A 27,763-nucleotide genomic window follows, 5' to 3' on the forward strand; every position below is an offset into this window, starting at 1 on the left:
ATTTTATTTTATATATATTAGGGGTGCAACGATATTCGTATGGATATTGAACCGTTCGATACAGTGCTTTCGGTTCGGTACGCATATGTATCGAACAATACAACATTTGTAATTTATTTTATCAACTTTCCTTCTGACGATGCTGTCTGTGTTGAGCGCTCAGTGAATCTGCGTTCGACTACTCCGCCTAGGCTGCACTGTCGAGCGCAGATCCACTGAGCGCTCAACACAGACAGCATAGTCAGAAGGAAGAGCGCAGGGCAAGCTAGCAAGACAGAAGTTAGGCTCTCCTTGCAACATGGACCTCCCCCACCCTCATTCAGATCTGGCGTTTGGAATTATTTTGGTTTTCATGTGACGTATGACCCTGAAGGTAAGCGAGTCATGGACTAAAGTAAAACAGTATGTTGGATGTGCCACGCAATGCTCAATTACATGGGTGGGAACTAGTGTGTTAGCGCAGTTAGCTCATTAACGTGTTGGCCGTCTAGCCCCACGCACGGGGCGATCGGCGGTAGCTCGTTAACGGAGATTTGCCGTGTTGTGGCGTTAAGGTCATTTCAACGAGATTAACCTGAAAGCACTAGTGGGAACACAACGAATATGACTGCACATTTACGCCGACATCATCCTAGTGCAAAGACCAAAACAACAAGCATGCTACTAACTTTAGCCGAGTCATTTAGACAGCTGTTAGCACATAATTCTCCTTATGCTGCTGAGAATATAGCCCAGAAGAAGCGTATAGTATTGCTTTTATTTTGGAAAGAGACATTTCTCTGTAATAAACTCTCTTTTCCAAAGATGAGTGATTCCTCAATCAGATACAGGGCTCGCAATATCGCTAGCCCGACGTCCTGGAGCTAGCGATTTTTTTCAGTCGGGCTACCAAAATCTATCTCTGCCCTGCCCGTCGGGCTATTGTAGGAAGGAAAAATATATGTCAATGCTTTTACATTCTTTCAGAAATGTAGCTGGGTAATTATGTCATTGGCATCGGTGAGCCACTGTCAATATGTGACATATTGAAATCGCGTTTGAATTTGCGCTTGTTTTTTGCTTTCACTTTGCAATCGTGCGAACTGTGTATAGAGAGCGACAGCACTGATCTGTGAGTGATGATAATTTGTGCACCAATTCCTCTGACATCGTCTTATTAATCGTTAGCTTACTATGCAAACATGACAAGTGAAATCTCCCGCAGCAAACTTAAACATGTGAGAGGTTGATCGCGCAGAGAATCGCTGAGCTTATGTGAGTGCGTGTGTAAAAGCAGCAGGATATATATTTTAGTTCTGCTGAGCCAAATAAGACAGGTCAGGGTGAAGAAGTGACAGCCAAAGAAAAGCTTACCACAAAACGGAGAAGTTATGACAAATCAGACTATAAGGCAAAAAGAAAGTGCAGCTTTATGGTTTCATGGACAAAATAATTTCTGTGGCTGCAATATGATGAGCTAAATAACCAGGGCTGCACATAAGTGGTCCGCAGGTGCGCATTCGCTGTCAAAATAAAAAACACGCACAAGGGTTAGGGTTAAATTTAAAAACTGTACTTTTGAGTTAAAATATATATTTATAATTTTAATAAATGACAAATTAAAAAGGCATGAACATTTTTTTTGTATCGAAAAAATATCGAACCGTGACACCAAAGTATCGAACCGAACCGAACCGTGAATTTTGTGTATCGTTGCACCCCTAATAAACACCCAGCACGCCCCTGCGGGCGGTTTATCCTTCAAGCTCGGGTTCTCTACCAGAGGCCTGGGAGCTTGAGGGTCCTGCGCAGTATCTTAGCTGTTCCCAGGACTGCGCTCTTCTGGATAGAGATCTCCGATGTTGTTCCCGGGATCTGCTGGAGCCACTCGCCTAGCTTGGGAGTCACCGCACCTAGTGCTCCGATTACCACGGGGACCACCGTTACCTTCACCCTCCACATCCTCTCGAGCTCTTCTCTGAGCCCTTGGTATTTCTCCAGCTTCTCGTGTTCCTTCTTCCTGATATTGCTGTCATTCGGAACCGCTACATCGATCACTACGGCCGTCTTCTTCTGTTTGTCTACCACCACTATGTCCGGTTGGTTAGCCACCACCATTTTGTCCGTCTGTATCTGGAAGTCCCACAGGATCTTAGCTCGGTCATTCTCCACCATGGTCAATTTGGTGAGTGGCTCCAGCAGATCCCGGGAACAACATCGGAGATCTCTGTCCAGAAGAGCGCAGTCCTGGGAACAGCTAAGATACTGCGCAGGACCCTCAAGCTCCCAGGCCTCTGGTAGAGGACCCGAGCTTGAAGGATAAACTGCCCACAGGGGAATGCTGGGTTTTGTTTTTATATGTGTGTGTGTGTGTGTGTGTGTGTGTGTGTGTGTGTGTGTGTGTGTGTGTGTGTGTGTGTGGAGCGAGGAGAGTAATCCACCTGGTGAGAAACTTTATGACATTGTTGACTGAGATGATAAGTGAGAGATCGTTTTATTTTGATTTCAAGCAATGCAGCATAATAATTATTTTTATGTGCTTAGCAAACACATTGATGGACAGAGCCTGATCAGTGCTCTGTATATGGCTAATGTAGTGAGTCAAAAACAACAATGGCAGTATCCGAGTTGAGGGGCGATTCCACAAAAAATTTCCAGCTCACCTCCATCCCTCACATCCTGCTTGAGGAAAAAGGATTCTCAGAAGCAGAGGAATAATTACGAAGCCGTGTGCTGCAGCCTCAAACAATCTTTTTTCCAGTTTTGTGACTTTCCAACGCTGCAGTGTCCAGCACTTCCACCTCGATGGTGCCCAGCACTTCCCTGCTGCTCACTGGAGGGCTTACTGTCTAGCTCATCTGAGGTTCTGTGTCTGGGCCTGTTAGAGGCATTATTTTTTTCTTTTGTTTTGTTTCTGGGACAGAGAATAATAAAGTTTCTTGTTGAGGTTTTGAGCCACTAAACTGAAGAACTGAACTAGGTGACTATTTATATTTCTCAGCTAGCTAATTTACAGTCTTTTTTTCTCAGCCTGTAAATTGAGAAATATATAAGATAAATAAGACTGTTGGTAATGTTCCACAGGCTGCTCCCCTAGAGATTGGTGTTCCCCCTAAGAGTCTGAGGCTGGTTCTTCACCTGTGCCAATCCGCAGAGTGAGTGTGGCTGAGGTCCAGCCTATTTTTGCATCCAACCCAGTTCTAAGAGTGCAGTGTCACCAGGACCCAACCAGTTCCTGCACTTATTCAACTTCCCAGGGTGAAGGTGGCTGAGGTCTAGGCAATTTCTGCTCCCGTTCCTGTCCCCAGAATGAGAGAAAGTCCTCAGCCCCAGTCACCAGAGCAGTCAGCAAGCCCTGCACAACCACAGCCGGAGCAACTTGAGCAGGTTGTGAGCAATGTTCAGTATGAGAATCCAGTGGAACCTGCACAGCCCTGAATTCTTAACCGTCCCAACAACATGGACCCAGCAGACTCAGTTTTGCGTGAGTGGCAGCAGACAATTTTTTATTTTATTTTTTTTAAAGGAAATGTTGAGGTGGGACTCTTGGCAATATCACTGGCTTAAATGCAGCCCCAAAACATGAAAAAGCCTACAGGAAATTTTGCAGATCATTGTAGAAACCTGCTGTTGTACTTTCCTCTTGAAATTATTTTTTGCAACAGGCTAGATACAGTTACAAGATACAATTTAAGATCCTCCATCCATCTTCTTCTGCTTATCTAGGGCCAGTTCATGGGGGCAGCAACCTAAACAGAGAAGCCCAGACTTCTCTCTCCTGGGCACCTCCTCCAGCTCCCCTCCAGGAAACAACAAGGGGTTCCTAGGCCAGCTGAGGTATCTCCCGGATGGCCGTATCTCTCACCCTACAGGGAGTGCAGAATTATTAGGCAAATGAGTATTTTGTCCACATCATCCTCTTCATGCATGTTGTCTTACTCCAAGCTGTATAGGCTCGAAAGCCTACTACCAATTAAGCATATTAGGTGATGTGCATCCCTGTAATGAGAAGGGGTGATGTCTAATGACATCAACACCCTATATCAGGTGTGCATAATTATTAGGCAACTTCCTTTCCTTTGGCAAAATGGGTCAAAAGAAGGACTTGACGGGCTCAGAAAAGTCAAAAATAGTGAGATATCTTGCAGAGGGATGCAGCAGTCTCAAAATTGCAAAGCTTCTGAAGCGTGATCATCGAACAATCAAGCATTTCATTCAAAATAGTCAACAGGGTTGCAAGAAGCGTGTGGAAAAACCAAGGAGCAAAATAACTGCCCATGAACTGAGAAAAGTCAAGCGTGCAGCTGCCAAGATGCCACTTGCCACCAGTTTGGCCATATTTCAGAGCTGCAACATCACTGGAGTGCCCAAAAGCACAAGGTGTGCAATACTCAGAGACTTGGCCAAGGTAAGAAAGGCTGAAAGACGACCACCACTGAACAAGACACACAAGCTGAAACGTCAAGACTGGGCCAAGAAATATCTCAAGACTGGTTTTTCTAAGGTTTTATGGACTGATGAAATGAGAGTGAGTCTTGATGGGCCAGATGGATGGGCCCGTGGCTGGATTGGTAAAGGGCAGAGAGCTCCAGTCCGACTCAGACGCCAGCAAGGTGGAGGTGGAGTACTGGTTTGGGCTGGTATCATCAAAGATGAGTTTGTGGGGCCTTTGTGGGTTGAGGATGGAGTCAAGCTCAACTCCCAGTCCTACTGCCAGTTTCTGGAAGACACCTTCTTCAAGCAGTGGTACAGGAAGAAGTCTGCATCCTTCAAGACAAACATGATTTTCATGCAGGACAATGCTCCATCACACGCGTCCAAGTACTCCACAGCGTGGCTGGCAAGAAAGGGTATAAAAGAAGAAAAACTAATGACATGGCCACCTTGTTCACCTGATCTGAACCCCATTGAGAACCTGTGGTCCATCATCAAATGTGAGATTTACAAGGAGGGAAAACAGTACACCTCTCTGAACAGTGTCTGGGAGGCTGTGGTTGCTGCTGCACGCAATGTTGATGGTGAACAGATCAAAACACTGACAGAATCCATGGATGGCAGGCTTTTGAGTGTCCTTGCAAAGAAAGGTGGCTATATTGGTCGCTGATTTGTTTTTGTTTTGTTTTTGAATGTCAGAAATGTATATTTGTGAATGTGGAGATGTTATATTGGTTTCACTGGTAAAAATAAATAATTGAAATGGGTATATATTTGTTTTTTGTTAAGTTGCCTAATAATTATGCACAGTAATAGTCACCTGCACACACAGATATCCCCCTAAAATAGCTAAAACTAAAAACAAACTAAAAACTACTTCCAAAAACATTCAGCTTTGATATTAATGAGTTTTTTGGGTTCATTGAGAACATGGTTGTTGTTCAATAATAAAATTATTCCTCAAAAATACAACTTGCCTAATAATTCTGCACTCCCTGTATCTGTAAGGGAGAGACCAGCCACCATTTGGAGGAAGCTCATTTCTGCCGCTTGTATCCGATATCTTGTTCCTTCTGTCACTACCCACAGCTTTTGACCATAGGTGAGGGCAGAGACATACATCGATCGGTCATTTGAGAGCTTCGCTGCCGAAGCACCTCCGACACAGTTGAATGGCTTCTCCAGGTCCACAAAACATGTGTAGACTGGTTAGGCAAACTCCCATGCACCCTCAAGTATCTTCGAGAGGGTAAAGAGCTTGTCCAGTGTTCAATGACCAGATCAAAAACTGCATTGTTCCTCCTTTATCCGAGGTTTGACTAATGGATGGGCTGTCCTTTCCAGCACCCTGGTATAAACTTTCCCAGGAGGGCTGAGGAGTGTGATCCTCCTGTAGTTGGAAGACACCCTCCGCAGAAACCAGTCTTCAAATCGCCTGATGGTTTGCATGAATTTCTTTGAGGCAGTCCGATAGTCTTTTTTCATGTTTTTGCTTCAGCCACTCCCCAACCCCCATTCCGCTTGGGCTGTCGGTAGCTATCAGCTGCCTCCGAAGTCCCACAGGCTAACCAAGCTTGATAGGACTCCTTCTTCAGCCTGGTGACTCCCTTTACTTCTGGCGTCCACTATTTAGTTCAGAAGTCACCACACGCACAAACCACCTTGCGGCGGCAGCTCAATGCTGCAGCTTCGGCAATGGAGGTGCCGAACATGGTCCATTCAGACTCAATGTCCCCAGTCTCCCTTGGAATGCTATTGAAGCTTTGCCGGTGGTGTGCATTCAAGATCTTAGAGACCGGGGCCTCTGCCAGGCGTTCCCAGCGCACCCACACTATACATTTAGGTGCTGTCCTGAATCCTCCCCCCGCCACCTGATCCAACTCACCGCCAAGTGGTGATACGTTGACAGCTCGGCCCCTCTCTTTACGCTAGTGTCCAGAACATATGGCCGCAGGTCTGGTGATACGATTACAAAATCGATCATCAACCTGCAATCTAGGGTGGGCCCAGCCAGGCCTCATGGACTAATCAGAATCAGAATCAGAATACTTTATTGATCCCTGGGGGAAATTATTTTTTGTTACAGTGCTCCATTTTAAACCAACATAAATCAGAATCAGAATACTTTATTGATCCCTGGGGGAAATTATTTTTTGTTACAGTGCTCCATTTTAAACCAACATTAAGACAAGACAGACAATACGCTAACTAAGAATAGTACAATATATACATATATATACATACATACATAAGTCACTTATAAATAAATGTTTGGAAAAGAAACATGTGTAGCTGTAGCAGCAAACAGTGTGTTAAGTGGATGCGTTGTACAGGGAGATGGCCACAGGCAGGAATGATTTCCTGTGTCGTTCAGTGTTGCTTTTCGGTAATCTCAGTCTCTCACTGAACGAGCTCCTGTGGCTGACCAACATGTCATGGAGTGGGTGGGAGGTGTTATCCAACATTGTCTTTATCTTGGACAGCATCCGCCTCTCCGACACCACCTTGAGGGAGTCCAGCTCCATCCCCACAACATTGCTGGCCTTACGGATCAGTTTATTAAGTCTGTTGGCATCTGCGACCCTCAGCCTGCTCCCCCAGCATGCAACAGCATAGAGGATCGCACTGGCCACAACAGACTCATAGAAAATCCTCAGCATTTTCTGGCAGATGTTGAAGGACCTCAGTCGCCTCAAAAAATAGAGACGACTCTGGCCCTTCCTGTAAAGTGCTGTGGTGTTTTTAGCCCAGTCCAGTTTATTGTCAATGTGTACTCCAAGGTATTTATAGTCCTCCACAATGTCAACACTGACCCCCTGGATTGAAACAGGGGTCAAGTGTTTCCTGGTCTTCCTGAAGTCCACGATCAGTTCCTTGGTCTTTGCCACGTTGAGCTGCAGATGATTCTGCTCACACCACGTGACAAAGGAGTCGACCACAGCCCGGTACTCTGTCTCATCATCCCTGCTGATGCATCCAACCACCGCAGAGTAAATATAGTCCATGGGGCCTGGCCCCAGGAAGAAGTTTATATTCAGTATATGAGTTTATATTCATATACTGAAGTTTATATTCAGTATATGAATATAAACTTCTTCCTCCCAGACTCTCGCCCTCAGACACCCTTCCCATGCCTGGGTCCAGAACGGGGCCTCAGTAACCCTATCCTGGGTGACAGAGTGAACTGTTCCCTTGATTGTATACTCATATAGGGGTCTTTTGAATCACTCTTTGTCTGGTCCCTCACCTAGGACCAAGTTCCCATCGGAGACCCTACCAGGGGGCAAAAGTCCCCCAACAACAAGCCCCTGATGTCATGGTTCTCAAGATCTGGAGAGGTCGTGGTGTGTGTTTTTTGTCTTCGCCTCTCCCAACAGGGCAGAACTGGACCTTGATTCCCCGCCTATGAACCCGCCCTGAACACACACCTGTGGCTCATTTACACTAATGCTGGCAGACTACTTAAGATGGCAAGAGAGGCTGCTTCCTCGCTGGATCGTCACACTACCTACCGTCAGTGTAGCCTAGCCTTTTGAGGCTAGAGCCTTTTGAAATAGAGCATCCTCCTAACATTATTTTCCTCTGTGTACAGGCCTTCTAGATTCTCTGCCCGTCTTCCCTGCCGTCTGGATTCCTGTGATTGTGTGCGAGTGAGCATGAGCATTTTGGAGTGGATTGAGTTGAAGAGGAGCGTGTGTGCACCTGCCTTGGACCTTCCCTCCCCTTTTGACCCCCCTCCACTCCCTGGAGCCCCGTGTTATCTGTCTCACTGTATATATGTATAAATCCTCACTTGGTGCCACATTGTAAATAAACCCTCACCTTCTCTCTAAACTTCAGAGTCCTGCGAGTGAGCCCTCTGCCTAATAATCTGTGACAGAACGATCCAGCCACTATGGACTCAGCGGATTCTGACCCTGTTCAACGGGCTCTCCTCACTCAGGAAGCCCTGCTGGAGCAGCACAAGAAGATGCTCCACCACATTAATAAAGAGCTCTCCGCCCTCATATAGGGTCTCGCTCAGCGCACACCCCTGGTAAGCCGACTCTCTCCGAGCGTAAATCAATCTCCGTGTGTAAGTCCCTCTCCATCTCCGAGTCCCCAGGCCGCTGCTACACCCCCCAACCCTCCCGCTGCCTGGCTAGAAGCCCCGGGGAGGACGATGCCAAGCCCTGAGCTGTTTACAGGTGAGCTAGAGTAATGTTCCGGTTTTCTTGCCCAAGTCTCCTTGTTTTTTCGGCAGCAGAACAAAACATATGCCAGGGACGATGCCCGGATTGCTTTCTTTGTTCCGCTGCTATGAGACCGCGTGCTTCAGTGGGCTCAGGAATTATTGAAAACTCTGCCGAATATCTGCTATCCCGAGTTCCTGTCTGAATTCAAAGGCATGTTTGAAAAGGACGGCGGGCCTTCTGCTGCTGCACAGCGTCTACTAAATCTAAAACAAGGTAAACGCACTATAGCTGACTTCTCAATTGACTTCCGCATTCTCGCTGTAGAGACCGGGTGGAGTGAAGAGGCAGTAAAGAAGGTTCTGCTCAACAATATTTAGGAGGATTTGAAGGATGAGCTCATAACGAGAGAATTGCCATCATCTCTCAGCTTTTTAAGTAAGTAAGTAAGTAAAATTTTATTTATATAGCACATTTCTAGATAGAGATCACAAAGTGCTTTACAAGATATAACAGATTAAAAAGACAAAATACAAACAAAGTTAGCAAAAGGCAGTTTTAAAAAGATGTGTTTTTAGCTGTTTTTTAAAAGTAATCAATGAATCAGCGGATCGTAAGTCCTGAGGAAGGGAATTCCACAGTCTGGCGGCCACAGTAGCAAAAGCTCTATCACCCCTAGTTTTCAGTCTCGTATACTGAATGACAAGTAGGCCCTGACTACTCGACCTCAGAGACCTACTAGGGGCATAGGGCTGTAAAAGTTCAATAATATATGGTGGTGCTTGTTGTTGAAGAGCCTTAAAAGTTAAAACCAAAATCTTAAACTGGACTCTAAATTCAACAGGAAGCCAATGTAACTGCATAAGCAACGGTGTTATATGTGAAAATTTAGAAGCTTTCGTCAAAAGTCTTGCTGCAGCATTCTGAACGATCTGCAGACGCTCCAAAGAACCTTTATTTAAACAAGTAAACAGGGAATTGCAATAGTCCAGTCGTGAAGAGATAAAAGCATGAATAACAATCTCCAGTTCGGTATAGGATATAATAGAGCTCAATTTAGAAATATTTCTTAAATGATAAAAGCAAGACCGAACAAGAGATTTAACATGACTATCTAACGTAAGAGCAGGATCAAGGATAATCCCTAAGTTCCTGACAGATGGTTTTACAAACGTTGAAAGAGGACCAAGAGCATTTATTATACTGGGTATATGTCTATCTGGGGCACATAAGAGGACTTCGGTTTTACTTTCATTTAGTTGGAGGAAGTTTTCAGCCATCCAGCCTTTAATGGTTTCCAAGCACACATTTAAAAGCCGCAGCTTAGAAGCCTCTTCCGGTTTAAAAGATATATAGAGTTGGATATCGTCTGCATAACAATGGTAACAAATATCCTCAAAAGGGCTCAAAATGTGCTGAAGAGGGAGTAAATAAACTAAAAACAGTAATGGCCCTAGCACAGAGCCTTGTGGCACACCAAAAGACAGGGACGCAGAAGATGATCTATACTTAGAAACTGCCACAGAAGAATATCGTTCAGAGAGATACGAGGAGAACCATTTCAATGCAGTCCCAGAGACACCGACCCAGTGTTTCAGCCTGTTAAGTAAAATATAATGGTCAACAGTATCAAAGGCCGACGTAAGATCCAACATTAAGAGAACAGAACATTTACCTGCATCGCTTTGTAACAAAATGTCATTAGAAACTCTAAGAAGGGCTGTTTCAGTGGAATGAACTTTACGAAAGCCAGATTGAAATAATGACCCTGTGCATTCACGTTGACGAGCGTCTGCGAGTGCACTGCGGGACGTGACACTCAGTTTCCCAGCATGCTCCGCTCAGTGTTGGGATTGTTGCTGGAAGTGCTGCTTCACCACAACAGCCGGCCTCGATGGATGTGAGTCCCAGCGAGGCGGAGCCGATGCAAATCGGACACGCCCGGCTTACGCCAGCGGAGAGGCAGTGCGATTTCATGGCTGGTGAGTGTTTATACTGTGGCCGTCACGGACATTTCATCGCCGTTTGCGCCACATAGGCAAAAGGGCATGCACGCCAGTAAAAAGGGGGGGGTACTGGTGGGCGAAATAAACATTGCACATTCCCCTCCTCATCTTTTGTTGCAAGCTAGGCTCACTGTTCACACCACCACTCACTCACTCAAGGCTTTGAGAGACTCAGGTGCAGAACAGAGTTTTATTGATGCATCACTTGCTAAAAAAACTGGGCTTAACTATTGAACCTCTGCCTCATGCTCTTCGAGCCTCATCTCTGAATGGACAGCGTTTGCCTGATGTCACCCACGTTACTGAACCTGTCACTCTGTGTTTGTCTGGAAATCACTCTGAATTAATCAGTTTGTTTGTTTTCAAAGCCCCGCTGACGCCGCTTATCTTGTCTATAGTTCTTGGCTATCCTTGGCTGTTGCAACATAATCCACTAATTGATTGGCAGGCTGGCTGTGTGTCTAGATGGGGGGAAGGATGCCACATGACGTGCTTAAAATCCGCCATTCCATCCGTCGGCTCCCCTGCGTCACCCCCACAGATTCCTCCGGATCTAACAGCAGTTCCTTCAGTGTACCATGAACTAGCGGAGGTGTTTAGTAAGAATCGCACTCGTTCTCTTCCCCCACACCGGCCTTATGATTGTGCCATTGATTTGTTACCAGGAGCCCCACTGCCTACCAGCCAACTCTATAGCCTATCGCAGCCAGAAAGAGAAGCCATGGAGGAGTACATTACCGACTCACTGGCTGTGGGAATCATTCGGCCATCTACTCCCTTGGCAGCAGGATTTTTCTTTATTGACAAGATAAGTCCCTCTGGCCATGCATTGACTATCAGGGCTTGAATGCAATCACTGTCAAGAATAAATACCCGCTGCCCCTGCTGACCTCAGTGTTTGAGCTACTCCACAGGATGAAGATATTCAGTAAACTTGACCACCGGAGTGCTAATCATTTGGTTCGCATTAGGGAGGGGGACGAGTGGAAGACGGCATTCAACACCCACCTGGGACATTTTGAATATCTCGTCATGCCTATGGATTAACAAATGCCCCAGCAGTCTTCCAAGCTCTCGTGAATGACATCCTCAGAGACTTCATCAACCACTTTGTTTTCGTCTACCTAGACAATATACTCATCTTCTCCAGGTCAGTGGCAGAACATAAAAGACATGTCAAACTGGTATTACAAAGATTGTTGGAAAACCGCCTTTTTGTCAAAGCAGAGAAGTGTGAGTTTCATGTAAACACCGTTTCCTTCCTTGGTTTCATAACTGAGCAGGGGAACTTGAGACCGGTTCCTGGAAAGGTCAAAGCGGATTTGGAGTGGACCACACCCCCAAACCACAAGCAGCTTCAATGTTTTTTGGGGTTTGCAAATTTCTATCGTCGCTTCATTTGTGACTTCAGCAAAATTGTCTCAACTCTTACTTACCTCACTTCCCCTAAGGTTCTGTTCCAGTGGGGGCAGGTAGCCACTGAGGCATTCGATCATCTGAAACAACGTTTTGCCTCCGCCCCCATCCTCTCCCTGCTGGATATCAACCAACCCTTCATCATGGAGGTGGATGCCTCAGATACAGGCGTGGGATCCGTCCTCTCTCAGAAGACTGAAGGTAAACTCCATCCATGTGCTTACTTCTCTTGTTGTCTTTCACCAGCAGAGTGAAACTACGATGTTGGCGACAGGGAGCTACTCGCCATCAAACTGGCACTGGAGGAGTGGCGGCACTGGCTGGAGGGGACGGCACAGCCTTTCATTGTGTGGACCGACCACAAGAACCTCGCCTACCTTCAGGCAGCAAAACACCTCAACGCATGTCAGGCCAGGTGGGTGCTTTTCTTCACCCGTTTCAAATTCTCCATTACTTACAGGCCCGGGTCCCAAAATGTCAAAGCAGATGCTTTATCACGTCAGTTTCCATCCTCTGAGGGGGATCGGGAGGAGGCGTCGATCTTGCCTCCTGGCTGTGTCATAGGAGGCCTCCCTTGGGAGATTGAGTCGATGGTGCGGCAGGCCCAGCGTACCGAACCTGATCCGGGGACAGGACCCCCCAGGGCGGCTCTACGTCCATTCGTCGGTACGAGCCCAGGTGCTCCAACAAGACACAGCAAGATTTTCATGTCACCCCTGGAATCCAACGCACTGTCTCCTTTCTGGAAAGCTCTTTCTGGTGGCCGTCTTTAGCCCAGAATGCCCGAGAATATGTGAAAGCCTGTACCACCTGCACCCAAGATAAGTCACAAAACACTCCCCCGGTGGGCTTACGTCTGTGGCCCACCTAAAAAGGATAAAGCCTGGATGTACAATGTTGTACTTCTTAAAGAAAATGAATGTATATGATGAAGAGAAAATGATGTTGAGAAAGTCACATGAAATCACAAGATACAAGAAATGTATCTTATTAAAAATGATATGCAATATCTTTAATTCATAACTTTCAAATTTCATACCTAAAGCTAATTTAAACAAATGTAAGGTTAAGAGAAACAAGAGATTTTCTTTTTCAATTTAATTTGAGATGCTAGCTTTGTGAGGACCCAAATGAACTTCCATCAGTGGCACTCACAGTGTCCTTACTGACACCAGAAAATGCAGAGTCATCCTGTTCATGGGTCATTCTTTTGAGCATATTGGTGAAATATGATATGTGACAAGTACACAACAGGAACTCATTTTATTTTTTAATTCAGATAACTCAAATGTAAAAGAGCAAGAAAACATTTTATAATGCTTTAATTATTTCAGAAATAGAATATTCCCATTTGAAATATTTCTTTAAAAGATTGCTGTACATCTGCAAAAATACAAAAACAAAAGAAAATCATCCCTCTAAGCCAAGTTCATCTGGTTTCACCATGCTATATATAACCATGCATATTAAGCTTAACTAAAAGAGTCAAAGGAATGATTTGAAAGACTGGACACGGTTATTTGCTGTTTTTTCCAGTCAGATAAAGTGATCATCTGTTACTGCTTACATTTTTGATTGCCATTTGCTTCTGTTTTGCACAGAGTTAAACAAGCATGAAATGTCTGACTGCATCCTTTTTTGCTGTTTCTATGGTACGTGTCAGAAGGACAGTATAAAATCAGGAGTCAGCGTACGAACCAGCAGCATCTCAGAAGAGAGACTAAGCTACAGAAGGCTTAACCACAGCCATGGATACTGTCAAACATCAGAAAAAGAATACTTCAGGTAAACATTAAATGCTACTAGCTGCACACACTAACATTATTTTACTTAAATTATAACAATGTCCTTTCTGATTATGTTTTTTTCCAACAGCACTCAAAAAATCTAAGTCTGTGAAGAACATCAATCATTACACAAATGTACGCGGTCTGCCTTCTATCGAGAAGATTGTGAGCTCAGTGGAGGACACCCCCAGGCCCATCAGCACCCAGATCGTTGGTACAATCCCAGAATGGATCAAAGGAAACTTCCTGAGAAATGGGCCCGGAAAGTTTGAGATCGGAAACCACAAGTGAGTGCTGCGTCTTTGTGTGTTTATCCATTCGCTTCAGACATCATGAAGCTCACTCCCCTCTGCATTGCATCTATTTCTCTCCAGATTTAACCACTGGTTTGATGGCATGGCTCTCATGCACCAGTTCAAAATATCAAATGGGCAAGTGACTTACAAAAGCCGCTTCCTATCCAGCGACAGCTACCAGACTAACAAGGAGCACAATCGCATTGCTATATCTGAGTTTGGGACTGTAACCATGCCGGACCCCTGTAAAAATGTCTTCCAGCGCTTCCTGTCAAGATTTGAATCACACAGTGAGTATCTTGAAGACAAAGCAGCCTGTTGATGCACTTGCTATAGAATAAGTAATTCAAAGCTTTCTTTCCCTCTAGAGCCCACAGACAATGCCAATGTGAGTTTTGTGACCTACAAAGGTGACTATTATGTCAGTACAGAAACCAACATCATGCACAAGGTGGACCCTGACACACTGGAGACTGAAAAGGTACCATGAGTGTAATGATATACGTGCAGCTGAAGTTTTAGTGGCACATGTATCAAACGGTAAAAGTAGGTATAGAAGCAATAAAAACTGCAAACCTTTTGTGCCATTGCATTTGTTTCTATTAGGTGGACTGGAGCAAATTCATTGCTGTGAATGGAGCCACAGCACACCCTCATACTGAGCCTGATGGTACGACATACAACATGGGAAATTCCTACACCTCGAAAGGTATTTAAGAAACATCAGATCCATTTCCACACTACAGGTTACGGATCAAAGATCTAACAGTATCTGGCATGACAGGATCATACTACAACATTATCCAAGTGCCACCAACCAAGAAAACAGAAGATGAAACCCTGGAGGGAGCCACAGTGCTGTGCTCGATTCCTTCAGTGGACAAGACCAAACCTTCATACTATCACAGCTTTGGTGAGCAAAAAGTCTCATGCAGTGAAGCATGCACATCTTGAATTTGGGAATAAAAAAGCACAGGTATCACAATGGAGTGGTACTCTGAATTGATGCATGGAATGAAAATGATTTAAATCATTGGTTTTCTTATAGTCCTATAGTCTTACTGGAGCTGAGTCCCGCTGCAAAGAATCATAAATAGAAACTTCTTCTCATTTCGTTATAGCAATGTCTGAGAACTACGTGGTGTTCATTGAACAGCCCATCAAGCTGGACCTGCTGAAGATTGTGACAGGCAAGCTAAGAGGAAAAAGTATCAGTGATAGCATATTCTGGGACCCCAAACTCAACACAATCTTCCATCTGATCCACAAACACTCTGGGAAGGTAGGACTCTAACATGCAAAAATGAACTAAGTGATTAAGTAAGGTAAACTTAATTCACAATAAAAAGTATTCTTCCAAGTCTCATAAGTATTGTTCCTGTGACTTGATTGAATTTTGAGTTAAGTTTTGGTCATCTATTTTTAATGAATGCATTTTATTTTTCTTCTAAGAGAGATACTGAATTTAGGTGAATATTTGAATGCAAAGATAGGGTTAGGGTACAAATGTGAAGATATGAAAGCAGTGTTTTGTTGCAAATGCAAGATAAAAGCAACAATAAAAGTGCAATAAAAACATTTTTGTCAAATCAGCAAATAATCATGACAAATAATAGTAATCTGAATACGGATTATGTTAGCATAACTGAAAAATAAAGAGGAAGGGGCTAAAAGCAAGTTTCCGTCTGACACCTGATGCTCTGTATCAATAGGTAGAGTGATGATTTATGTTACAAAGATTTCAGAAGAAACAAATAAATGTTCAGTTTAGTTAATAATTTTTTTTTTTTTTTGCATTTGCATTTGCAGAAATGTGAAATAATATTTAAGTCACATTAATAAAATATTAAGTACAATTATTTGACTTGAGCTAGAACGCAGAACTGAACTAGTGCCACAGTGCATTTCCATTGTTGTTTTTGTGTTTCAGGTAAGCTCCATCAAGTATCTTGCAAAGCCACTATCAACCTTCCATCAGATCAATGCATTTGAGGAGGATGGATTCTTGATCATAGATTTGTGTGCATCAGATGATGGCCAGGCAATCACAAACTACAACATCCAGAACATGCGCAAGTCTGGAGAAGCTCTTGATGAGGTAAGTCAGTTAAGTAAAGCTCATTACTGACTTTCCTGTGCAGTTTATGGAAAATCCTTCGGCTGCTTTTGGTTTATCTGAAGAAAAGATGGTTTGTTGAAGTTAACAAGATCTTCCTCGTCAGGTGTACAACACCTTGAGTAGAGCCTTCCCCCGGCGATTTGTGCTGCCTCTCAATGTTGACCGCGACACACCCTACAACCAGAACTTGATTACCTGGCCAAACAGCATAGCTACTTCTGTAAGAATTGCCAAGAACAAGGTATTAATGTACAGCCATCAGCACTTTACAGAATGCATACCGTATTTTCACGACCATAAGACGCACTGTACTAAAAGGCGCAGTCTCAGTTATGTGTGCCATTACTGTATTTAACACACACATAAGGCGCACTGGATTATAGGGCGCATACAAGTACCGTATGCGTATTTAAAAATAAAGCGGGAGCAAACCTGAGTTCGGTACCTTACTCACATTTCTATTACCGGTAATCGTCATCATCAACAACACACAAGCATACAAGTGTGCGTATTTAAAAATAAAGCAGGAGCAAAACAAAGTTTGGTACTCACATTTTTATCATCAATCAAACCCATCGAAGTCCTCATCCTCTGTGTCTGAATTGAACAGCTGCGCTAAATCTCCATCAAACATGCCAAGTTCACTTTCTTCACTGTCAGAGTCACTTTCCGTGCCATGCGGCTCCTCGGAAATGATGCCGGCTTTTGCGAAAGCTCGAACAACAGTGCCAGCAGACATGTTAGCCCAAGCATCTACAATCCATTGGCAAATTGTGGCGTAACTCGCCCGGCGCTGCCTTCCACTCTTGGTGAAACTGGTCTCCATCGGTCATCCATCGCTCCCAGGCCGCTCGCAGCCTTACTTTGAACGGGCGGTTCACACCGATGTCCAGCGGTTGGAGTTCCTTTGTCAGGCCTCCTGAATGACAGCAAGCTCACAGTTCATTTGTTTCACTAGTTTTTTCACATCGGCTGTGAGATGGACACGCATAGAGTCACAGATTAAGAGCGATGGTGATGCGTGGAAAAAACCACCTGGTCTCCTTACATACACCTCCCTCAGCCACTCTTTCATCATTTCCTCATCCATCCAGCCCTTTTCATTTGCCTTAATGATGATTTCTGCTGGAAACTTCTCTTTAGGCAAAGTCTTTCGCTTAAAAATCACCATAGGCGGCAGTTTCTGTCCATTAGCATGGCAGCCAAGCACAACAGTAAAAGACGACTTTTCATACCCCGTTGTGCGTATCGCTACCATGCTGGTCCCCTTCTTCTCCACAGTGTGACTCACCGGGATGTCAAAAGTGAGCGGGACCTCGTCCATGTTAGTGATGTGGCTGGGCTGGATGTTTTTGTCGCCGATGTGTTTGCTGCAGTAGGAGCGGAAGATGGCCAGCTTTTCCTTATAATCCGCTGGAAGTTGCTGCGCTACTGTAGTCCTGGTCCGGATGGAAAAATGGCACCGTTTCACAAAACGAAAGCACCAAGACGGACCTCCTTGGAAATGTTCAATGTTCATCTCTTCAGCTAGTGAAACTGCTTTTAGCCGAATGGTGACCGTCGAAACGCTTCTCCCGCTCGTTCTTTGCTCGATGATCCACCGCTCGAGTCTTTCCTCCAACTCGGGCCACCTCGCCTTATGTCCGCGGAAACTCAGCTGCGTTTTCTTGACCTGCCGGAGCTTGTTTTCTAGCTTCCTCCATTTGCGAACCATCGATTCGTTAATCTTAAATTCTCTCGCCGCTGCTCGATTTCCATGTTCCTCCGCATAGCTGATGGCCTTCAGTTTAAACTGTGCTTCATAAGCGTGTCTCTTTGCCATTTTCAGGGTTGTTAAAACAACGATGTTCCACATAATGCACATACCCGGTCTTTTAGACAGGTATGTGCGATTGTCCGGTATATACGATCAACGCCCACACTTCACCCTTTAGCATTCTCATGGTGTTCTCTACTACGTCCTCCTTACAACACACAGGGCGCACTGCGCTATAGGGCGCGCCGTACTTTTTGAAGAAAATCTAAGACTTTTAAGTGCGCCTTATGGTCGTGAAAATACGGTATGTTGAATTTCTCCGTTTCATTTTACTTTTTCACACAGACATTAAGATTTTATCAATCTTATGGTAGTTAAAATTTACATGCTTTAACAAACCTATTTCTTCTTTCTTTGGAACTTATTTACATTCTGACTTCTATATAAACGCTTAATTTGACTTTGCTACATGTTGACATTTTAATAGCACTTTCACTACCTGAATCTCAGTGATTACCTGTGTTGCTTTTTTTGTTTTTTTTTAAACCTGTGCAGGTGTTCTGTACTCATGAGGACCTGCATGGGGAGGATCTCCATGAATACGGAGGTCTGGAGTTTCCTCAGATCAACTATCACAAATTCAACACCCATCCCTACCGCTACTTCTATGGCTGTGGCTTTAGACACCTTGTAGGGGACACGCTGATTAAGATGGATCTCCACGGAAAACGCATGAAGGCACGTTGTTTTATTGGAGCAAAGAAAAGAGAGCTCGCATTTCCAATCTGTGGAACAAATTAACCCCCACAACTGAAATCAACAGTTTCCAGATAGAACCAATTATATCTGTTTCTATTTTAGTTCATTCACAGAGAGCGCAACTCACCCCAAAGGGGAAAGGGTTATATTAAAGTGTTTTATGCTGATGTCAGCCTTGGTAATATAGAAATCTAGTGTAGTATATTACTGTATGTATATGTAGTAACTTTTTGTGTCATTGTGAAATTATATAATGTTGTATTGAAAAAAAAAAAAGGCCTTAGTTATATACCAGGCCTCAGGGGACCCCTGGTATATAACTAGTATAAGACTGAAGACAATCCATAAAAATTGTGGGTAATATGGAGTTAACAAACAGTAAACAAAGTTAGAGAGGACTGTCCCACAGGTATTGAGATAGCATTGTTATTGTGATTTTTCTTTTATCATCATGAATGTGATATTGTGTGTAAATGTTCCCTCACAGGTGTGGGAACATCCTGGTCAGTATCCATCTGAGCCGGTCTTTGTTCCCTCTCCTAATGCTACAGAGGAGGATGATGGTGTCATCATGTCTGTGGTCATCACTCCAGACGAGGTTAGTCAGGCTCAGCCATTTTGGACAGGGTACTCTTTATAGATACAGTTTCCTCATACAAATGTAAAACATGGCTGAGCACGAGCTTGGACATCGTGCCGTTGTGTTTTCTACACTGTCTTGTACACCAAGTATTTCTTTACCCATGTCTCTGTTCTCTCCAGGACAAGAGTACATTCCTTCTGGTGTTAGATGCCAAGACATTCGAGGAGCTGGGCAGGGCGGTGGTACCTGTCAACATCCCCTATGGCTTCCACGGGACATTCAATGCCACGGCTTAGACGTCTGATGGATGTACATGTGACTTCACAGGGACACACCTACACTGTGTACATGTTGACTTAAAAGCAAAGACCCTCATTTAAAGAATTCCTTTATTTTCATGTCATAGTGATATGTTAAAGCATGCATGCCTTTTTTCAGACTTAATAAAACCTTAAGTGTCGATATAATCTGTGTTGAAATAAAATCCTTTGTTTCTATTGTTTTTCCACAGCTATCTGTAAATGAAGGTCGTGAGGGTTTTTTTTTAATATCTGCTATTTCATGCACTGCTATAAAAAAAGTAAAACTGATTTTATGATACTGTTAAGGTAATGCACAAATTAACACAGAACACATTTTGGAGAAACCTCTGTGACTTTAAAATGTACAATTTCAGAAAAATCCAAGAGTCACTGAGCCTTCTGTCAATAAATGAATTCAATTCAATTCAATTTTATTTATATAGCGCCAAATCACAACAAAATTCGCCTCAAGGCACTTCATAGATACAGAGAAAAACCCAACAATCATATGACCCCCTATGAGCAAGCACTTTGGCGACAGTGGGAAGGAAAAACTCCCTTTTAACAGGAAGAAACCTCCGGCAGAACCAGACTCAGGGAGGGGCGGGGCCATCTGCTGTGATTGGTTGGGGTGAGAGAAGGAAGACAGGATAAAGACATGCTGTGGAAGAGAGACAGAGGTTAATAACAGATATGATTCAATGCAGAGAGGTCTGTTAACACATAGTGAGTGAGAAAGGTGACTGGAAAGGAAAAACTCAATGCATCATGGGTATCCCCGGCAGCCTACCTCTATAGCAGCATAACTAAGGGAGGATTCAGGGTCACCTGGTCCAGCCCTAACTATATGCTTTAGCAAAAAGGAAAGTTTGAAGCCTAATCTTGAAAGTAGAGATAGTGTCTGTCTCCTGAATCCAAACTGGAAGCTGGTTCCACAGAAGAGGGGCCTGAAAACTGAAGGCTCTGCCTCCCATTCTACTTTTAAATACCGTAATTGTCGGGCTATAAGCCGCTACTTTTTGCACAAGCTTTGAACCCTGCGGCTTTTAGTCAGGTGCGGCTTTTCTATGGATTGTCCATGATTTTTGTCATATCGTAAGACGATTTGTTTTGTTTGTTCCGCTGTTGTACGGCACAACGTTGCCTGGCGGAAGGATCGGGGTTCAAGAGTGGTATGTTAGTCACATGTCCGTCCGCCAGGCAACGTAGTGCCGTACGAAGTAGCGCGAAAAACAAACTTCAAAGTAGCACTACGCGTTCAGCGGGAGTCGTGGATGATGAGCGGCGATAAACTTGCAAAAAGCAAGTTATGCCCAACTCCACCGGTGGATTCTGACAGCGTGGAAAAGTGTGAAAACATCCACGATCACCAACGGATTTTGAAGGGCTGGACTGCTGCATGATGGAGAGGACACTGCCACGGCCCTTCTTAGGGTGTTCGACTCTGACACTGACAACGAGGATTTCTTTGGTTTTGAAAGTGACAACGAAGGAGAGAAGCTGAGAGTGGATGACGAAGCCATCCTGAGCCTGTTCGTTCCGACACTGGAGAAGAGGACTTTGGTGGTTTTAGTGTGCAGGAAGAAGAGAAAGATGGTGGTGAATGACTGACTTTTCTTCTTGTTAAAGCTGTGTCACTGCACCTGAGCCTAAAAGGTAGTCCGAATCTATTTTTCTGGTGTGCTATAGGTTACTGTTATGTACTACATGTGCAAATATGTACCCATAACTTGTTTTTCAAAAATATTAATAAAAGGGGTGTGTCTCCAAACAGCCATCTCTTTCCTGACAATTCCCTTTGTGCATATTCTCTTACATATGATAAGTCAACATTGAAACACCTACGGCTTTTAGTCAGGTGCGGCTAATGTATGTACAAAACAGGATTTTCCCCTGATTTTAGCTTGTGCGGCTAATATTCAGGTGCGCTTTGTAGTCCGGGAAATACGGTACTCTAGGAACAACAAGTAGGCCTGCAGAGCGAGAGCGAAGTGCTCTAATAGGGTGATATGGTACTACAAGGTTATTAAGATAAGATGGGGCCTGATTATTTAAGACCTTGTATGTGAGGAGCAGGATTTTGAATTCTGGATTTAACAGGAAGCCAAAACAGGAGAAATATGCTCTCTCTTTCTAGTCCCTGTCAGGACTCTTGCTGCAGCATTTTGGATCAGCTGAAGGCTTTTCAGTGAGTTTTTAGGACTTCCTGATAATAATGAATTACAGTCGTCCAGCCTGGAAGTAATAAATGCATGAACTAGTTTTTCAGCGTCACTCTGAGACAGGATATTTCTAAATTTAGAGATGTTGCACAAATGGAAGAAAGCAGTCTTACATATTTGTTTAATATGTGCATTGAAGGACATGTCCTGGTCAAAAATGACTCCAAGGTTCCTCACAGCGTTACTGGAGGCCGAGGTAATGCCATCCAGAGTAAGAATCTGCTTAGATACCATATTTCTAAGATTTTCAGGGCCGAGTACAATAACCTCAGTTTGATCTGAATTAAGAAGCAGAAAGTTAGCGGCCATCCAGGTCTTTATGTCTTTAAGACATTCCTGCAGTTTAACTCATTGGTGTGTGTTATCTGGCTTCATGGACAGATAGAGCTGGGTGTCATCTGCATAGCAGTGTAAATGTATGCTATGTCTTCTAATGATGCTGCCTAAGGGAAGCATGTATAATGTAAACAGAATTGGTCCTAGCACTGAACCCTGTGGAACTCCATAATTAACCTCAGTGTGTGAAGAGGACTCTCCATTTACATGCACAAACTGGAGTCTATTAGATAGATATGATACAAACCACTGCAGTGCAGTACCTGTAATACCTACAGCATGTTCTAATCGCTCTAATAGGATATTATGGTCGACAGTATCGAACGCTGCACTGAGGTCTAGCAGGACAAGCACAGAGATGAGTCCACTGTCAGAGGCCATAAGAAGATCATTTGTAACCTTCACTAAAGCTGTTTCTGTGCTGTGATGAACTCTGAAACCTGACTGAAATTCTTCAAATAAACCATTCCTCTGCAGATGATCTGTTAGCTGTTTGACAACTACTCTTTCAAGGATGTTTGATATAAAGGAAGGTTGGAGATTGGCCTATAATTAGCTAAGACTGCTGGGTCTAGAGATGCTTTTTGAGTAAAGGTTTAACTACAGCTAGCTTGAAGGCCTGTGGTACATAGCCCATTATTAGAGATAGGTTGATCATATTTAAGATCGAAGAATTAATTAATGGCAGGACTTCTTTGAGCAGTTTTGTAGGAATGGGGTCTAAAAGACACGTTGATGGCTTGGAGGAAGTCATTATTGAAGTTAACTCAGAAAGATCAATTGGAGAAAAAGAGTCTAACTTAACATTAATGGTACTAAGAGTAGCTGTAGATAATATTACATCTGTGGGATGATTATTGGTAATTTTTTCTCTAATGATAAAAATTTTATTTGTGAAGAAGTTCATGAAGTCATTACTAGTTAACGTTAAAGGGATTGTTGGCTCAAAAGAGCTCTGACTGTTTGTCAGCCTGGCTACAGTGCTGAAGAGAAACCTGGGGTTGTTCTTATTTTCTTCAATCAGTGATGAATAGTAAGAAGTTCTGGCTTTGCGGAGGGCTTTCTTATAAAGCAGCAAACTATTTCTCCAGGCTAAATGATGATCCTCTAAATTTGTGACACGCCATTTCCTCTCCAGATTACGAGTCATCTGCTTTAGGCTACGTGATGGAGAATTATACCACGGAGTCAGGTACTTCTGATTAGAGACCTTAGTTTTCACTGGAGCTACAGTATCCAGAGTCGTACGTAGTGAGGAGGTGAAATTATTAACAAGATAATCGACCTCTGTTGGAGCAGCGTTCAGATAGCTGCTCTGCTCTATGTTGGTACAGGGCATTGAAGATGATAACAGTGGGTGGATTATATTCTTAAACTTAGTTACAGCGCTTTCAGAAAGACATCTACTTTGATAAAGTCTACTCTCCACTGCTGTGTAATCAATTATTGTAAATGTAAATGTTATCAGGAAATGATCAGACAGGAGAGGGTTTTCAGGAAACACTGTTAAATGTTCAGTTTCTATGCCATATGTTAAAACAAGATCTAGAGTGTGATTAAAGTGGTGGGTGGGTTCTTTTACATTTTGAGAGAAACCAATTGAGTCTAATAACAGATTAAATGCCATGTTGAGGCTGTCATTTTTAGCATCTACATGGATGTTAAAATCACCCACAATAATTATTTTATCTGAGCTCAGAACTAAATCAGATAAAAAGTCTGAGAAATCAGACAGAAACTCTGTGTAAGGCCCAGGTGGACGATAGATGATAACAAGTAAGACTGGTTTCTGAGTTTCACAGCTGGGGTGGACAATGTTAAGCACCAGGCTTTCAAATGAATTAAAAGTCTGTCTGGGTCTTTGTTTGATTAATAGGCTGGTGTGAAAAATTGCTGCCACACCGCCCCCTCGGCCTGTGCTTCAAGATTTCTGGTAGTTAGAATGACTCGGGGGTGTTGATTCATTTAAACTAACATAATCATCCTGCTGCAACCAGGTTTCTGTAAGGCAGAGTAAATCAATTTGTTGATCAATTATTAAGTCTAACAGAGACTTGGAGGAGAGAGACCTAATATTTAATAATCCACATTTCACTGTTTTACTCTTTGGTTCAGATGTGGATACTGCATTGGTCTTTCTTTGTAATTGTTTATGTTTAAGTTGTTTGTTGCTGGTTTTTAGTTTGTTTTTTGTCTGTTTGGGAGCTGACACAGTCTCTATGGAGATGGGTTTTTGGGGGGGTAGCAGGAGGAGAGAAGCTGCAGAGAGGTGTGTAAGACTGCAACTCTGCTTCCTGGTCCCAACTCTGGATAGTCATACTTTGGGGGGTTTAATAAATTTGTCCATATTTCTAGAAATGAGAGCTGCTCCATCGAAAGTGGGATGGATGCCGTCTCTCCTAACAAGACCAGGTTTCCTCCAGAAGGTTTGCCAATTATCTATGAAGCCCACATCGTTTCTGGGACACCACTCAGACAGCCAGCAATTTAAGGAGAACATGCGGCTAAACATGTCACTCCTGGTCTGATTGGGGAGGGGACCAGAGAAAACTACAGAGTCCCACATTGTTTTGGCAAAGTTGCACACCGATTCAATATTGATTTTAGTGACCTCCGATTGGCGTAACCGGGTGTCATTACTGCCGACGTGAATTATGATTTTACTGAATTTACGTTTGCCCTTAGCCAGCAGTTTTAAATTTCCTTCAATGTCGCCTGCTCTGGCCTCTGGAAGACAATTGACTATGGTTGCCGGTGTCTCTAGCTTCACATGTCTGAGAACACAATCACCAATTACCAGAGTTTGACCCCCAGCGGGTGTGTCGCCCAGTGGGGAAAAACGGTTAGACACATGAACGGGTTGGTGGTGTACCTGGGGCTTCTGTTTAGGACTATGCTTCCTCCTCACCGTCACCCAGCCGCCCTCTTTCCCCAGCTGCTTGGGGTCTGCCGGGTAACAGCTAGCGGGGCCTACGCTATTTTCGGCTGCACCAGCTACAGGGGCCTGGCTAGCTATGGGTGAATGAAGGGTGCGAAGCCGAGTCTCCAATTCAGTAATCCTGGCCTCCAGCGCTGTAAATATGCTACATTTGTTACAGATATCATTACTGCTAAAGGAGGCCGAGGAGTAACTAAACATCTGACACAATGAGCAAGAAAGTGCAGGAGGGACAGGTGAAGTAGCCATGGTGCTAACGAGTCGGCTATGAGCTAAGCTAAGCTAGCGAAACAGTACAGAGACATTGAGTGAATACTTTGGTTATAAATTAGGTAGTGAGTACACAGAAAGTGTGCTTCGGATGAAGCACGAGAAGATTATACTATGAAAATAGAATGTATTTTAAAGTTTTTAATTAAATTAAATTGCTACGCAGATAAGCTACTCAGAAACACCACTGTGTTTGAGCAGGAACAGGAAGTGATACTCTACCACAGAGCGAGCGAACACCAAGTGATAGCGACACCAAGAGTGCAAGATCAGATGCTATGTCTATGAAGCTGCATTTAAACTGGCAACAATATTTATTCTCATTTTAGAAGGATATTTTACAGCAACATACAGGGGAGGAGGAATCCCCACCAGCCATGGTTTCTCATTGTAGAGGCGATATACGGTTTCTAACTTGCGTTTTAGTCCAATGTGGCACATTGTGCATAGTGCCCGCTAGATGAACTGCAATGTGTTCTTCATAGACTTTGGGTAGTTGAAAAACAGTGCGTATGAAAGTCCAAAAGAGAATCGCTCTCCATCTTCAGTGCGGTTGGACTGAGAGCTTGGGATATGTTTTTATAACCTAACCCTACTTTAAACCTCTCCACAATTTTATCCCTTACCTCTCAGTTGTGTTCCTTGATCATCATGATGGATTTTGGTCACTCTCACAAACATCGGAGGCCTTTACAGAACAATGTAAAGGGGGCTGAATAAATACTCACACCACACTTTTCAAATTTTTATTTGTGAAAAATGTTGAAAACCATATATTGTTTTCCTTCCACTTCATATGGTGAAGTATGCTTTACTTTGTGTTGATGTACCATGAAATTCCCTCAAAGTGTGAAGTCTGGAAAACCTTAAGCGTTATGAATACTATTTCAAGGCACAATAATTTGCAGCATAAAAAATTATTAGAGTGATTAGAGACTACATAAAATTATTGTATTGTGTTTTTTTTGTTTTTTATTTTATTGTGTGGCTTTTTTGAACATGTTAAAGTAATAGAATAAGCTTATTTAATCAAACCCTTTCCTATTACCGAATTTCCCAGAGGAACCCACCTGAGGGATTAAAGTTTTATCTTATCTTATTATTTGTACTAATAATCATCACTGTTTCTTCATGTTTATACCATATCCTATCATAAATCCTTCCTTTTAATCTGTCACATGTGTTTGGCTGTGTTACTCCAGATACATATACATAAACAAATAGATACACCACATACATGTGCGTGTACACAAACACATATGGTGTGGCTCAGGAGGTAGAGCAGGTCATCTGCTGATTGGAAGGTTGGTGGTTCGATCAGAGTTGCTCTCCGATGGAGGGATTCGCAGTCCAGAATGTTATTTTCTTTGCTCAATACTGAAATGCTTATTTATTATATTTTTTCCAGCCTATTTTATCATCTGTTATAACACCAAAAAACTTATGTTCATGAACTCTTTCAATTTTCACAACATCTGTCTGCACATGGAACAGTTTACCTCCTCACGTCAGATTCTCCAAAAGCTTAGAAACTTTTAAAACTGCTCTTAAAACTCACCTCTTTTCATTGGCTTTTAGAAAGGTTTAATTTATTTGTTTATTTATTTTTTATTTGATCAGCGAGGTGTTTTACGAAATTGTGTTCTATTGTATTTTTATCTGTATTTACTGTACAGCACTTTGGTCAGCCTTGGTTGTTTTTAAATGTGCTCTATAAATAAACTTGACTTGACTTGACATGACATGTGAGTTTATTTGAGAATTCCCAAATCATTGATTGTATCAGGTGCTTTTCAAAGACCTAGGAATACTCTGGCCAGTGTTGGGGAGTAATGGAATACATGTACTGACGTTACGTATTTAAAATACAAAATATGAGTAACTGTATTCCATTACAGTTACTGTTTAAAAAGGTGATATTCAGAATACAGTTACTTTGTTGAAATAAATGGATTACACGGCGGTCTTTTCCTGTTCCATATGTTAGGCTATGACCTCTCTATTTTTGGTTATTCCACGCCGGTGGAAACCCAAACAAAAAACGCGAGGCTCTAATGCCTGTGTCTCAATCTCGCAGCCCATGTCACCTCTACTTGTGGCCCGCTTAATGGCGTGAAGAAATTATTTTTTTTAATTATTATTCAAAAATGATTTAATATGAAGGCAATAGGTGTTACAGGCATAGCCCTAAAGAATGTAGCTTCATGGGCAGTGTAGTCCGTGCTGCAGGGAGAATGGACTGCCAAACCTGCCAAACCCATTATGTGTGAAAAAGGAGAGTGGAAAATTACGAGCTGTCACCGAGCAGCAACGGGAGATGGAAGCATGTAAATATAATTGGGGTACACAGCTGAACCTAATTAGACACGACCAGACACAAACCTTCAA

At 43.3% G+C, this 27,763-nt stretch overlaps 2 protein-coding genes across 4 annotated transcripts in view; one reads left to right on the forward strand and one right to left on the reverse strand.

Moving 5' to 3' along the window:
• Positions 1 to 1,983: 1,983 nt before the first annotated feature.
• tex12 (testis expressed 12) overlaps positions 1,984 to 27,763 on the reverse strand; it is a 73,948-nt gene continuing 48,168 nt past the window's right edge. For 2 of the 3 annotated variants that reach the window (XM_085380427.1, XM_085380426.1), the window contains exon 6: positions 20,060 to 20,270. In XM_085380427.1, coding sequence (XP_085236553.1) covers positions 20,203 to 20,270 — 68 coding nt within the window. In that variant the 3' untranslated portion in view covers positions 20,060 to 20,202. Of the gene's footprint in view, positions 3,846 to 20,059; positions 20,271 to 27,763 lie in introns of those variants that run through there. The other variant, XM_085380429.1, reaches the window with a different exon arrangement.
• On the forward strand, positions 10,480 to 19,733 carry LOC146653386 (carotenoid-cleaving dioxygenase, mitochondrial-like). The gene is made up of 15 exons (XM_085380494.1): positions 10,480 to 10,567; positions 11,654 to 11,741; positions 12,282 to 12,422; positions 12,468 to 12,673; positions 13,883 to 14,081; positions 14,169 to 14,380; positions 14,459 to 14,571; positions 14,697 to 14,799; positions 14,875 to 15,003; positions 15,212 to 15,372; positions 16,021 to 16,188; positions 16,313 to 16,450; positions 18,521 to 18,703; positions 19,212 to 19,322; positions 19,487 to 19,733. The coding sequence occupies exons 1-15, from the start codon at positions 10,480 to 10,482 to the stop codon at positions 19,601 to 19,603; spliced, it is 2,157 nt and encodes a 718-aa protein (XP_085236620.1). The 3' UTR covers positions 19,604 to 19,733.

Source organism: Rhamphochromis longiceps, linkage group LG14, assembly GCF_057381845.1.
Source record: "Rhamphochromis longiceps isolate RC_006_pf linkage group LG14, R_longiceps_female_GT1.1, whole genome shotgun sequence".
Classification (NCBI taxonomy): domain Eukaryota; kingdom Metazoa; phylum Chordata; class Actinopteri; order Cichliformes; family Cichlidae; genus Rhamphochromis; species Rhamphochromis longiceps.

Coding starts and splice junctions, on each gene's coding strand:
- LOC146653386 (XM_085380494.1), top strand. CDS start 10,480: ATGGATGTGAGTCCCAGCGAGGCGGAGCCGATGCAAATCGGACACGCC. Junction 14,082..14,168: donor TTTGAGATCGGAAACCACAA/GTGAGTGCTGCG, acceptor ATTTCTCTCCAG/ATTTAACCACTGGTTTGATG. Junction 16,451..18,520: donor TAAGAATTGCCAAGAACAAG/GTATTAATGTAC, acceptor AAACCTGTGCAG/GTGTTCTGTACTCATGAGGA.